The sequence below is a fragment of the Calypte anna genome, chromosome 2 (genome assembly GCF_003957555.1).
Source record: "Calypte anna isolate BGI_N300 chromosome 2, bCalAnn1_v1.p, whole genome shotgun sequence".
Taxonomy (NCBI): Eukaryota; Metazoa; Chordata; class Aves; order Apodiformes; family Trochilidae; genus Calypte; species Calypte anna.
The window spans coordinates 69,323,788-69,338,726 of record NC_044245.1 but is presented as its reverse complement, the minus strand read 5'-3'; the positions used below and the strand labels follow the sequence as shown (position 1 = coordinate 69,338,726).

General features: G+C 39.0%; 1 protein-coding gene across 1 annotated transcript; it reads left to right on the top strand.

Annotated features, from left to right (window-relative positions):
- The first annotated feature begins 1,349 nt into the window (after positions 1–1,349).
- On the top strand, positions 1,350–7,768 carry LOC103527409 (ovalbumin). Its single transcript, XM_008492599.2, has 8 exons — positions 1,350–1,432; positions 2,668–2,852; positions 3,436–3,486; positions 4,060–4,188; positions 4,845–4,962; positions 6,194–6,336; positions 6,513–6,668; positions 7,373–7,768. The coding sequence occupies exons 2-8, from the start codon at positions 2,685–2,687 to the stop codon at positions 7,766–7,768; spliced, it is 1,161 nt and encodes a 386-aa protein (XP_008490821.1). The 5' UTR covers positions 1,350–1,432; positions 2,668–2,684.
- Positions 7,769–14,939: the final 7,171 nt, after the last annotated feature.

Below are 14,939 nucleotides of genomic sequence, written 5' to 3'. Positions count from 1 at the left end.
ACAGGCATGAAGAGCTATGTAGAAAACATCTACACAACTCGTTACTGGTGTTTGAGAGGATGGTGGAGATTTTTGATTAACTGCATCTCATTCTCTATTCCCTTTCTCACTCAACACACTAATGCATATTTAATAGGTAGGGATAATGTTTTGTGAGAAGCAATTCTATCCTTTGAAAAAGCAGACAAGCTTTTTAGGCTTTATTATAGTCTGAAACAGAAGTAGTAGTCTGACTGAAAAAAAAGTGAGAAGAATTATTTTGTGCTTAAGTATAGACACTTATCTGCCTGATTAACAGTGGGAAACCATAAAAATAAAACAAACAAAAACACTTGGCTTATACCTGTGGAGTAGAGATCTAACAAAAAAGAATAACACTTCCACTACAATCTTGTCTTAGGATCTCAGACTGTTTTGTGGCAACAACGCAGGAAGGAGAGTGTACGTTTCTACAGCTTGTTCTATCTTCACAAAAGAAATCAGACTGAGGCAGAGAAAACTGCACTGTCGCAACTTCTGACAGCAATGCAGGAGCCTGTATCTACTCCTTAAGATAGATCACAGACATTTCTCTATATGTTCTGAAGAAATATGTCATACTGACTTTGGGATTTCCCCCCTCCCTTTTTTGAAATCACATAGTGCTTTACAGAGGTCAGAATGGTTTCTTACTGTTTGTTCACTCTATTATTTCAATACAGAACAATAGCTTCTATAACTGAAATGCTTTTATTACTGAAACATATTCTCTATTGTATATTATGATTGCCCCATAGACCATGAACACTCCTTTAGCTGGACACCACAGCTCCTCTGTCACCAGGCCATGGAAAATCTGAGAGATGCATTGCAAGTACATACAACAAACACATTTGGAATTGGCTACTTTTTACTTTGTCTGAGGCTATGTGTTGCTATTAAACCCTGAGAATAAAATAGTTTGCTATAAAACCTTCATATACATCAAAAGGTCTTTTAAAAATACTCCATCTTTTCAAAGATAATGTGCCTGCTTTTGACCTCCCTCTCAATTTGTTTTCTCATAAGCATTCTTCTTTATTTCCTCAGGCATTTTTTTTGTAGAATATAGTCTTCTTGTACATTCAAAAAGGCTAAATTGAAAGAATTCTGGTTTACTTACAACCATTATTTCCCAGTCTTCTCTCCAACCCAGCAGTCTTTATACACTAGAAAAAAACTTTGTCATACATAATAATAAATGAATATTTGCTTTCCTTTCAATCAAAAATGGATCCATTGAAACTAAAATCTGACCTAATCCCATAAGTTATTTTTATGGTGTCAAAGGTCAAACTTCTGAAGGGCAGCAGCGGGTGGGTCACAATTCAGACTGTATAAATTCCCAAGGGCTCAGCCAGTCTATCTACTACAGCTGGAAAGCTGTATTGCCTTTGGTGCTGAAGCTCAAAAGGTAAGCATTTTTCCAGGAAAAGGTATGTTCTCACTATATTATTTCTTGTCAATGTCTAAACTTATAACCAGCAACTATTGTGTTGCATTTGGTATCTTAAAGACAGAATATCTACGTGATATTCTCTACTAATCTTCTCACCTGTATGTATGCATTCTGTGCTATTCATTAGCCATTAAACTGTATTTGTTTTCAGAAGACTTTTAAAAAGTATAGGTTCTGCGCTTAAAATATTACTGTACTTCAGAGCAACTTATCCTCTTTTTCAGTATCTTTTAAGTTTCATATTGACAGCAAAGAACAATTTCGCTTGATTGACCTCTGGTTCAAGAGCGTACTAAGAGCAACACTGTGACATTCAGTGAATTTGCTTGATTTATTTTAGTGTGAAATTTTTCTAACAGTTGAACCCTAGAAAATACAGCTAGTGAACACCACACAAGGTAAGAATGTGTGTCAGAGCACAGACTTATATGTTTAAAATAATCTATAAAAGTGAATTTGTATACAGAAAGGATAGTGATAGAAATGCGTGTGAGAGTGTATGTGTATACTCACAAGTGTGGTCACTAACAAAAAATCATTTAACAGTGCTGCATTATGGCAGATGTTGCTATTTGATTAAGTCTGCACTTCTATTCTATCTGAATGTCACTAGCAACATTTAATTTCTCAGAAAGGTTAGAGTGTAGTATACATGGATACTTTTAAGTAAGAGCAAGGTAAGTCTGAAAGCATAATTTTGCATCAGTCTCTCTCATAGCCTAGGTGACCTTAAACAAATTATTTTGCCTATCCATGCTTTCATTATTAAAACAAGGGTAAAGATGCAATCCTCTGAATATCTACTGACAGTATTGTGCCACAAATAGATATTTTACTGCCCTTACTTATTGTTAGAAAATAGTCATCAAGCAACTGCTTTTACTTACATTTGTCCAAGGATAGAAGAAGTCTACTACAACTATCTATCCCAAAGATAGATCCTATTTTTGTGTCTTCATCAAAGGTACTACAAAGTACCAAGGAATTCTAGCCTTCACTGGATGAAAATAAAAATAGGCAATTGTTGTTTGACTGCCTTGAAAAGGTAAATAGAAATCATACACAACTTGAAGATCTCTGGGTAATTTTACTGCCAAAAAGACAACTGAATACAAATGCTGAAGTAAATACATTTATGAAAACAGAGTATTTCTTCATTATTGTAATTGTATTTCTGCTGTTTGTTCTAGACAATACAGGTTTCACAATGGGCTCCATCGGTGCAGCAAGCACGGAATTTTGTTTTGATGTGTTCAAGGAGCTAAAAGTCCAGCATGTGAATGAGAACATCATTATCTCCCCTCTGAGTATCATTTCAGCTCTGTCCATGGTCTACCTAGGTGCAAGAGAAGACACCAGGGCTCAGATAGACAAGGTGAGGCTACAGTTAAGGATTTAAATGTTCCTGCTGCCCAATAGACTCACAGCACTTAAATATATGATAATGTCCTTTGCATAGCTCAGAAGCTAAAATATATGGATCCAGGGTCATCAAAAGCTGCAAACACCTCAAACTCTCACAGTATCAAACAAATGCAGCAGCCAGAAATCTTGAAACTGGATTTAATTTTTATTTTATTATTGTTATCAGTAGGATGCTCAAAGAGACCACCATGTTCCAGTGGGCCTTTATTTACAGTAAGAAAAGTAGATAAAAACCCTAGGGAAAGAGCCTAAACAGGTTTCCAGACTGCAAAATGGTTCACATGAGTTTCCTGCAGCTCTCACTTCCTTCACAGAGAGTGTCTGGTTTGTTACCTGGAAGCACACCCTTGAGCAGGTTTCTAGATGTTCAGTAGGACAGTAGGCACAGCTGTTCACAGATGGATTGCACCTTTTGGGTCATCCAACTTCTCGGATAGCCAATAAGTTTACTTCAAATATGATGTGTTAATCGCAGTTACACAGCCTTTTTTCATCATACCTGCTACTTCAACTATTGTAATTTTCAATTACAGGTTGTTCACTTTGATAAAATCACAGGATTTGGAGAGGCAATTGAATCTCAGGTATAGAAATAATTTCTTCTCTGTATCACTTTCTCCTGGGAGCAAAACCTAGCAAATTAAGTGGTCTCTTAGCAGTTCAAACCCCTCTCCAATGAGCTGCTAGTGCTCTGCATCCAGCAGCTGGGGGAACACCTTGCTCGTAAGACTAGAAAGAGAAGGAAGGTAACAGAGGATTCATAACAAGCATAAGATGAAACTCAGCATCATCATATTAAGGAAACAGGGGAAATATTATTATGATTAGGCATTTTTATGCTTAGGCAAGGGCACTGGATGTTACTGGTTAAATGGAATGGGTTTGGAATGGAGGAAAGGCTACCTGATTTGCTGGAGCTAGATTACTGTAGTGGGTAATTAAGTATGGCTCCCTGAAAGCGAGGAAATTGCAGTAGAAAAATGGCACAGATTTGTGTATATTAGGAAATTACTACATCAGTGTCATTGTAGAAACAAAATGTGCAGGATGAAGAACAATTTTGTAAGACGTGTCTGAAGTCTTATATAGTGTGAAAAACTACTAAAACTAGAATAACATCATCTTTCTTTTTCTTTATATTTATGCCAATGATTCAGTGCCCCACATCTGAAAGTGTCCATGCTTCACTTAAAGAAACATTCAGCCAACTCACCAAACCAAGTGACAATTATTCACTCGCTTTTGCCAGCAGACTCTACGCTGAAGAGACATACCCAATCCTACCAGTAAGTTGCTCTAAAATCTAATCTGAGTGTATTTCCAAGTCAAAGCTGTACTGCTGTGTAATGCAAAAGCATTTTCAGAAGTCTATGTTCTAATAATTTCTTTTTTCTTCCACATGGAAGACAAGATCCATAACTTCATTCTGTTACAGCCCTAAACCTCTACTGTCTTGAGATAAAATGTGCCTAGCCAAAACGATGTTTGTGCAAAGTACTATCAGGATCCAATCACATTAAGATATAATTAATAAAGTTAACTCCAACCACTTTCATAATTTGTGAAACAAATCTGAAAAGTAACTACAGCTCCTCAAAAACATTGTCTTTTCATATCGAAAGGAACATTTGCTTTGAAAAGAAAGGGCAATACTATTGCAAAATAAAAAAGCAAAATGAAACGAAAACAAGCATAGTTCAACTGAAAGGAATTTCATTTTTTAATCACACTCAGGTCTGGAAAATATTTTTTAAAATGTGAACATATAGTCTTGCTTGAAGTAGTGAATGCGAAATCTTAAGATGCTTATGAACCAGAGTCATGGCTTACTGATTAGCCTTAATAAGCAGATTATTCATAACTGTTAATTTCAGTCTTGCATTTCATGTTTCCAAAATGCTTTGACATTCTGATTTGAAAACTGCATACTCTAACTTTGCAGGAATACTTACAATGTGTGAAGGAACTGTACAAAGGAGGCTTGGAAACTATCAACTTTCAAACAGCTGCAGAACAAGCCAGACAGGTCATCAATTCCTGGGTTGAAAGTCAGACAGATGGTAAGAGCAAACTAAGTATTGGCATAAGTATTTTTCTTTCTGCCCCCATGTTTGAGCAGCACATGAGCATGCTTAAGTTAAGAAACAAACAAAAAAATCCAAATTATGGAAGTCTGTTCCTTCTCTTGGATAATAGATCAGTTCCTGGATACGAAACTACCATTATTTTATTTTTTTTCCCTCAGATACCTACTTCTTAGGGACTCTCTATATCTAAAAGGCTTTGTGTGTATGCAGTACTTCCAGTTCTGATGAAAGAGACTGCACTAGAATATACTTTGTAAATATTGACAGATGGTTTGATATTAATATTGAGAATCTGGGTACCCTTTGATCAGTGTGTTTTGCCCTCAAGATTCCCAGAGTTATGTGCCTGTGGAGTATGGCATGCAGTCATAAGGTACTTGAGAAATCTTAATAGGTGAAAGGCCATGGAAAACCACAAAGTAAAGAAATGGTAAGAAGGTATATGAAATGCCCAGAAAGAGGCATATCACAATTGGAATATTTACCCTACTGCATGTCCATGTGGTTCCTCCAACTCTTCCAGTCTCTTCCAACCCCCTGTCAAAATATTATTTGGTCTCATGTTTGAAACACACGGCCCAAACAGCAAACACAGATAAAATATGCTGAATTTTGCCTGAAATGAAAGTATGCATTAGCACACAACCTCTGGTGTGATGTCACACTTTGCAGGAGAAAACCAGACAATGATTAAGCCACTGGTGGAATAGCACTAAGGGAGGAGCTTGCCATGTGCATGAAGACTGCAGAATAAACAAGAACAAATTATTAGAACAAAAGCAGAGTATAACTCTGGTTTCCTTTCTTGGTATAGACATCTCCTTTCATCTTTGGTTTGAAGCAAGAAGTATCTATGTTTATGTTTGGGTTGGAGACCACCCTGGGACAAAAGGTTCCAGTCGTTCTTCTCATTGTCACAATATATACACGTTGACTCATTTTGTAACAAGTAAATCTCTGGATCTTCTATCTCTCATGATGATTCTTTACAGAAAGGGAAACAATAGCTATTGCCAACAGCAGTGACCAAATCAACCTTGAAAGTACAAGATTACAACTGCAAAAACAAAACAGCCCTGCCCTACAGCCTTCTCCCTACAAATTCTCTTTATACCCTTCATTGAACGTAGTGCTTGCCAAGTAAGATGTGTTATACACTGATGTGTTATGTACACATTTTTTCTTTTCCTATGCATTCTTAAAGGAATGATCAAAAGTCTCCTTCAACCAAGCTCTGTGGATCCCCAAACAGAAATGATCCTTGTCAATGCCATTTACTTCAGAGGATTGTGGGAGAGAGCATTTAAGGATGAAGACACCCAGGAACTGCCTTTCAGAATAACCGAGGTACATGGGAACAATCACCATAAAGGTAGCATGTTCTAGAATTCTTGAAGAGAGTAGACAAATTGTTATAGAATCCTCCTGAACAAGAGCCTTCTGTAGTGTTAACTGTAAGTAGCCATTTCTCCCCTCTTAGAATAATATTTCTGAAAACTATATTATCTTACTTGATTTTGCAGCAAGAAAGCAAACCCGTGCAGATGATGTCTCAGATTGGTTCATTTAAAGTGGCAGTGGTGGCTTCTGAGAAAGTGAAGATCCTGGAACTTCCCTATGCCAGTGGGCAGCTGAGCATGTTGGTGCTGTTGCCTGATGATGTCTCTGGCCTGGAGCAGGTATGGCCCTAGCAGCTGGGTTTCAGAAAACTATAAACACAGTGAAATTTAGGTGCTGCAAAGACCTTCACTATAACACAATCCTAAAACAGTTCACCAGCACTGATCTGAACACTGGCAACAAGGGATTGCTGCATGGAAGCATGCAGCTGTCTCAGTGGTCCTGCAGCAGTTTATTCTGAGCATGGGTTGCTTAAAGAACTGCTTTAGTAGTTCTTCACTGCAGAGCAGATTGTAATAAATGAGAGTGGAATGAAATGTTTGTACACTAACTCAAGGGATCTGAGTTATAAAAATGGAGAGGCATTTGAACACAGCTAAATTTCCATATGATAACTGAATGTTCAGGTACTAGTTATTGGTTATCATGAACAGCTGATTACGTGAAGTTCTTAAAATTAGAACTTCTAAAATTACAACTCAGAAGTACAAAATTATTTTGGAATACATTTCCCAAGCAAAGAAAATACATACAGAAGAGCTTTAGGTGAAATTTGCTGAGTAGCCACCTCATTAGGAAAGTTGTTTGGCAGTAAGCCTATTAACGAAATAGGAAGCAGGACAGAGAACAGAAGAAAGAGTCATAGTGTGCTTCCATTTCCTAGAAACATTAATATCCATATATACCTAGAAAAAAACGCCAGTACACTGGTATTGCATCACCAAAACGGAAGTTGTGCTCTCATTTGCTTGTCTCCTTGCAGCTTGAGTCTTCAATCACCGTTGAAAAACTCATCGAGTGGATCAGTTCTAATACAAAGGAAGAGAGGAACATCAAAGTGTACCTCCCCCGCATGAAAATCGAGGAAAAATATAACCTCACATCTGTCTTAGTGGCCTTGGGTATCACTGACCTCTTCAGTTCCTCAGCCAATCTCTCTGGCATCTCTTCAGCAGAGAGCCTGAAGATTTCTGAAGCTGTCCACGAGGCATTTGTGGAAATCCAGGAAGCAGGCAGTGAGGTGGTAGGCTCACCAGGACCTGAGGTGGAGGTTACAAGTGTCTCTGAAGAGTGGAAGGCTGACCGCCCTTTCCTCTTCTTGATCAAGCACAACCCAACCAACAGCATCCTCTTCTTTGGCAGATACATTTCTCCTTAAAGAGAAGAAAGCTGAAAGAATTTCTTTTCCCTAGAGATGAAGCACTGCAGTATCAAGGGCAAAAAGAAGCACACCCTTTCCCTTTCATCCATTTTTTTCTAAAACAGGAAGGCTTTATTAAAAAAAAAAAATGTCAGAGAAATGAAAAGAGAGCCCCTTTGCCTTTTCTTTCTGCAGAGTAATATTATTTACTCACTGGTGAAGAGTTAAGAGGATGAAACTTGGACCCAAAGAAGGCATGAGCATTAACAAAAATGATCTTGGTGCAACTTAACAATAATAGTGCCAAATCATCCCACTGAAAAAACACAACCCCATTTATCAGCAGAAGTTTTAGGGGCAAAAATGCAGTCTTCTAATTAAGCCAGGTTTCTCTATGGCTAACTCCTCACTTGAAACTGACTTGAATTAGTCACTTGAAAGCTCCCAGATGAAACTCTAAACTGTCACCAACCACTCCTGCTCAGACAAGGCAATTGTTTTTTCTTTGTGCTCCTGATACTGCAAGGCTCTTCCTCACTTTCTAAAGATGCAATATAGAAACCTTATAATTCATATTTATCCTTAAATCTTTTTGGCTCCCATATATGGCATGTTACTATTCAAATTGTTTTCCATGTATCCATATCTAATGGGTCTTGTGGATATACTGTTTTGCTCTTTAAATCATAATAAAAACATGTTTAAGCAAAAAGCATTTCATTTGGACTATTTCAAGTGCATCTGGGACAGGGTAATCATGGTTATACATACAAACTGGGGAACAAACTGGGCTGAAGAGTAGCCTGGAAAGAGACCTGGGTGTTTGGGTTGATGGAAACTTGAATTTGAATCAAGTGGATGCCCTGGAATCCAGAAATGCCAACTTTGTCCTGGGATACATCTAACATAGTATAGCTCACCTGTCAGAGGAGGTGAATGTCCCACTCTACACTGCACTGGTGTGAGCCCACCTTGAGTACTGTCTGTGCTTTTGGACCCTTCAATATAAGAAGGACATCAGACTATTGGAGGGTGTCCAGAGGAGGGTGACCAAGAGGGTGAAAGGTCTCAAGGGCAAGACCTACATGGAGCAGCTGAGGTCACCCAGTTTGGCCATAAGGTCACTCACCCCTCAGCAATGCACAACTTCCTCACAGGAGGCAGTGGAGAGAGAGAGGCTGATCTCCTCTCTCTGGTGCCCAGAGATAGGATTGGAAGAAATGGAATGAAGCTGCACCAGGGGAAAATCAGATGGGACATTAAGAAAAGGTTCCTCACTGAGAGAGTGGTTTGTCACTGGAACAGGCTCCCTAGGGCAGTGGTCAGGGTGCCAAGCCTGTCAGAGTTCAATGAGTGTCCGGATATTAGTAGATATTAGTGATACGCTTTAGTTTCAGGTAGTCCTGAGAGAAGCAGGGAGTGGATTTGATCCTTATGACTCCCGTCACGGTTGAGGTATTCTATGAATCTATGGTTGTTTTATCAAAGTTGGTTCATTGCTTACAGAGAGATGTGGAATGAGAGCCTGTCCTAACTGGTCTAAGATAAAATACTGAGATCAATTTTCTGCCTGGAAGGAGCAGCATGACCCATAATATTTCATACACAAAACTCAAACTAGTGAGATATAACTCTTCCAGCACAAACCATGATTCATTCAGTCTCTCTTTTTAACAGCAGCTGATAAACAGTTTGGAAGGCAGCTGGGTTTGTGCATAATCTGCATCCTACTGAGACAAGAACACTACCTTGGAGAACACACAAGAATGGGAAATGGAAAGGAATTTTCTTGTTATTTTTGTGGAGTATTCATAAGGCTTTATAGGTGCTTATTTTGTAACTAAAGAGAATAGTCATAATAAAAGTAGCAATACCTGTGGCAAGTTAACAGTTTTCCTCTGGAACTAATTATTCTTCCCTTTGTCACTGAAAAAAGAAAGGCATCAGACCAGTGAAGAACTGCCACAAAGAAGTAACCTGATGAGTTAAAGAGAGGGTTGGTGGGGTTTTTTTTTTGGGGGTGTGTGAAATTACTGAAGAAAGCTGTGCTCTTTTCTGACCCCAGTATGCACAGCAAGGCATCTGTGCAGGGTGGTTTGTGGTGATGTTTTTCCAGTTCCAGCATACAGCATTTTGTTTGTTCTACTTACTTTGGCTACTCCCCCTGCCCCTGCCCAGCCTCGCCCCACTCAAGATAACACATATTTTGGCAGTACATACAAGGCATAGCTTGCTGGTAGCAAACACAATCTTGTAAAAAAGGAAGTTAACGTGACACCATCATCACTGTTGACCTGATCATGGAGATATAGAGCCAAAAATCCTCAGGGCACACATTTTCAGTAAATTTATTCTAAAAAGACACTATTTCTAGGACATTGTAGTTGTTATAAATCAAAACATACTTCTTCACAAACAAAGGATGAAAAGAAATACATCTGTTCCTGTAGACATATAGGCTCAGTGTGGACTCATGATTTCTGCTGACCTCTACCATCACAGTAACATGCAGTCATATTTCTGTCCTCAGTAGTCACTTCCTTAACATTCTTATCCCTATGTTTTCAGAGACTGAAAAGTTTTAAACTAGTTTGGGAATTGGCAAATCACACACCCACTGAGCAAAGGATGTTGGGATCCTCAAGCCTCAGACACAGAAATATTGTTCTAACAGTTAAGAACTTCAGCAGCCTTCCACACCTGAGGCACTGTAGCTTCTGTAATGACAGGCACATAAATGACAGACCTGAATGTAGCATCCAAGGTGGGTGACAAGATATCAGTTCTCCATCATGAAGCATGGAACAAGTCCTCTCCTTTGTGTCAGCTGAGAAAGTTACAGCTTTCTCTCTTCATCCATAAAGGTGCAAAATAGTCCCCACCATGTCCCAGAGACTTTGACTCTCCATTGCATCACTAAGTACAGCTCGGTCACCTTTTCTTTTACTCCCAGTATTTCTTTCAGCACAAGTATGGAAGGAAGAAGGCTCTGACTCACAGCTTTAGGACCCACCATAAGAGGCTTTTACTGCTCTGCCATCACATCCCACATGTATTTGTAATTTTACACGTGCAAAGAGAAATAGTTAAGTCAAAGGATTAGTGAGTTGCACAAATACAAGCCCACACTTGTTCATTGTCCTGAAGACTTAGTGGGAAGGTAATTAACGTAATGAATTTCCATTGAGATGGCAGAATTTGAACCAGGGTCTCTGTTGTTTATTCCAATCCTATTTCTTCAAATATATGAGTCTAGGTAATATTGCTCAGTTAGGAAAAAAAAAAATCAGTTATTTGAATAAGATTGGTTTCCTGAAGTTCATAGAATTAGTGAGTAACTTGGGTTTGAGGGGGCAGCTGACAGTCATCTGGCTTTCAAAGCTGTAGCAGTTTGCTTTACTGACTGCAGATCTTGAAGGCTGGAGAATCCACTAACATCTGGTTAATTTAATTTTAAACATAAATACAAATCTCACTAATGTAGAAGTAGTGCAAGCCATTCAGCCAGCTTAGCTTTCTCTCACCAAATGAGAGATGGCCACATGTGAGAATGAGCCTTACCAGTTCCTTCATTTTCATTCCCCTATGGTAAGCCCACAAAGCTCTCACTGTCTCTCCCCTCACTTCTCGCCCTCTTTGAACCAAGGTCTACAGAATATCTCTGTAAATCCCAAGTAGTGCTTAGTGCCCCTGTGAACAGCAAATTCCTAAAACGATTTACAAATACGCAGGTACAAAGGTGTACTAATCCATAGCTTCATGCTACATATATTTTTTAGTCCTAATAGCATAATTTATACTTTATCTGCATATTGCTGTAAATGGGTATCAGTGTGCTATCATTTGTACCTGGCCTTCTTTTCCTCACTGTTATACTTCTATATATCACAAGATAAAGACTAATACCATATGGTCTAACTTTCTTGTCATGTGAGCAAATGCTCACAATTGCATGGTATTCCTTCCAAATTAATTTTGAGCTTTAATTTTTTTCTAATCATACAACACTTTACTACTTTTTCTAAATGTTAGTGATGGCAACACACATTTTAAAATCAAAGCAGGCAAACAGTGAATTTCTATTAGTGGCACCCTCCAGATAACAAGAGGAGTATCCTGGAGGTCAGCAGATCCTTACAGTAGTAGGCTGTGGTTCTGATAAGACGCCAATATGAAGAAGGAGCATAGTGCCAGATGAGTTCCTGTAATGAATGCAGAGATACGGGAATTAAAGATGAACAAAAGGGATGGAGAAGGAATCATTAAATTCCACACGGCTGTGTGCAAGACCAATTCCTCTTTCCTCTTCCGATTTTTCTCTCATTCTGCCCCATTTCCCTTGGGCACAGTTCACTGCTCTCCAGTAACTCCCTTTTCCCAAGTTGTTAATCACCCCACCCTTACCACATTTACCTTTATCCTCCTTGCCCTTCAGCAATCTCTATCTACTCCTCAGGGCAGTGAGGGAAGAGGAGAGGGCTTGTTTTTAAGAGGATAAATATCAGGGAAAGGAAGGTTTGGGACTAAGAAAGTGGGAGAAGAGTGCTGCCACTCCTGCTGCCTAGGGGCATCATCTGCCATGCAATCAGGCTGTGTCACCTGCAGCCTCTAAGCTGCACCTGCAGTAGGTGGGGTGAGGGCCCATTCCTCCAGCTACAGAGAGAAAATGCTCTGCTTCTCCTTACACGTATTCTGCTGACTTTCCTCGGCCTGATGTTGCCTCTGTACCTCCAAATTCAAATGAGCTGAGGTCACTAGCTTAGTCTCTCTATGTGTCCAGGCAAGGAATTAGCAACCACATAAGCAAGGGTTATTGAGAAAACCTCAGAAGATAAAGCCAGAGCTCTAGAAAATGAAGAGAAGTAGACCAAGAAGAAAGACAAGTCTAAAGCAGCTGAAAGTGACAGTCACACTAGTTATGAACTACCCAAAGAGAGTTATACTTTTGAATTTGAAAGAGCTAAAAGAGCCACAAATAGCAGCACAAGATATACAGGAGCCATGAAGATCTTCATACAGGTGAATCACAGCTGGAAAGAGCAACTCTAAAGACCTTGGAAACACTTTGGTAAAGAAGAGTAGAGGATATTTTAAAAGAAGGTCCTCAGTGCAATACATGGAAAATTCACACTTTTGTTTGCATCTCTCCCAAAAGCCTGAGGAACAAAATATGTTGTCTGAGAGCAGAAAGGAATATGAAATCATTTTGTCTTACTTGTCATGTATATATCATTAATTTCTACTTGGTCACTGTTACGAACAGTTTGCTAACTTGAGCCATGTAGAAAGATTTTAGGTTTCCGGAGATTGAGTTCTTTTGTGCAAAGGCAAAGGACATGTGAAATGGAAAGGTGAAAGAGTCGTGCAATTGCAATGGCATTGGGAAGACATATTCACATGATGCCAATGACACTACAGCTCTCTCAAGGTCCTTGTCAGTTCTATGGGAAAATTACATTCTAAGCCCCACTTTTGGGCTTATTCTCTCCAAAGACAAAGGCTTACTGTCTTTGTATGTGCACTTAACTAGGTAGTTTAGCTCAGTCTTAAAGGCATGAAACTATGAACAGCCAGCAGGTGCCAAACAGGTCAGTGAATATCTGGGATTTCCAGTACACTTCCACCCCTGAGTACTGGGGAATTTCTCCTGATGAAACTTCTCAAAATACCAACTGCCTTGAGGTCATTCCACCAGACAAGAATATTTGCAGTTGAGCTCTACAAAAAGCACAGTTAAAGTTTAAATGGTTTTCTTTAAAGAGAGCCCTTCCTCTGTACCTTTCTCTCACACATCAGCCCAAGGCTGCTGTTGAGGATGCACCCTTGTTTAGAAATGTGCTTTGAAGATATATTGATTTGAATTTCACATTCTTCATTCCACAACATGGCACATCTTGCACTATAGCACTTCAGGCTGGGAAACTCCCATTAACACAAAGCAGGGATCATTCTGATTCAGTAGCTGTGCAGCTGACGTACAGTTAACACCCTCTGACAGGTTCCCTCAGAAAAATGACAAGTTTCGGCTAAAGTGTGTCCAAGGCACACATATGTCATTACTCATAAGGCAGTGCTGTGTATCATGATTGAAAAATTCAGGCCACTCTTCGTATTTTTAATGATAACTGCTACCTGGGATGCTTTAAAATGCTCACTGCCTGAGTCATTCAAAGGAAAACTGCACCCTCGCATATGTGAAAACAGTGTGCACAGTCATTAACAGATCAGCTATCTCTTTTCAGATATAGAGATCAGACCTTTCTCAGAAGTGTTTTACTCCTTAACAGAGTTTAATTTCTCAGGACAAGCACTATCTTTGTTATTACAGTGTCTAAGCCAAAGCATGTAGAACTAATAGCCAAGTATGATGAATTGTGCCAGTATTATCAAATTTCACCACACCTTTACTTTCTGCAGGTGTGGAGCAAAAAGCCTCAGTAATATTTATACAGGAATCTCACCACACCCTTTGGCAACTCATTAGATTTTAAATACTGCCAGAGTATGTCAGCAAAGATTGCTTGGTAAGGAAAGGTTTGCAAACTTACTTGTAGGAGGTACACAAGAGATACCTATCTGCTCTGTTTCAAAATAAAGACACGTGTATCCTCAACCAAATCTTTAAAGATACCCAAAGATCTAATCTCTCTTAAATGTAAAAATTATTTGATATTTCAGGATGATACAAACTTATCCTACATAAAAATCTACTATAGAACAACCCAAAATCTGTTATAACCTGTCTAGGTGATGCGTATTGGTTTTTTTATTATTATTTGACACGGTTTGGAGAAGCTCATTCTGTACTCACTATGACAGAGGCATCACCCAGAAGAGAGTCCTCCCTAGCAAGAAAAGGTCATGTATTTAGTCACTCAGCACCCCTACTATTTTCTCAGTTTATGTGTCCTTGTCCTCCTGACAGCTTTTAACTTTAAATGACACAGAGATTTATAAAAACTTACATAAGAACTCTAAAGAAATGAAAACATTGTCAGATTTCAAAAGCCTCTCCTTTCCATGTTTCTGGTATCTCCTGAAGTCCCTTGTAGGGGCTGGGGGACTTTTAAAATAATTTTGTGTTTAAAGTCTACTGGCCTGCTCTGGCTGAGCCAAAAACTTGAATAGAGCACTCTGCTGGCTGAACCACAAATTAAATCCCTCCCAAGCAAATAAACAGTGCTTATAC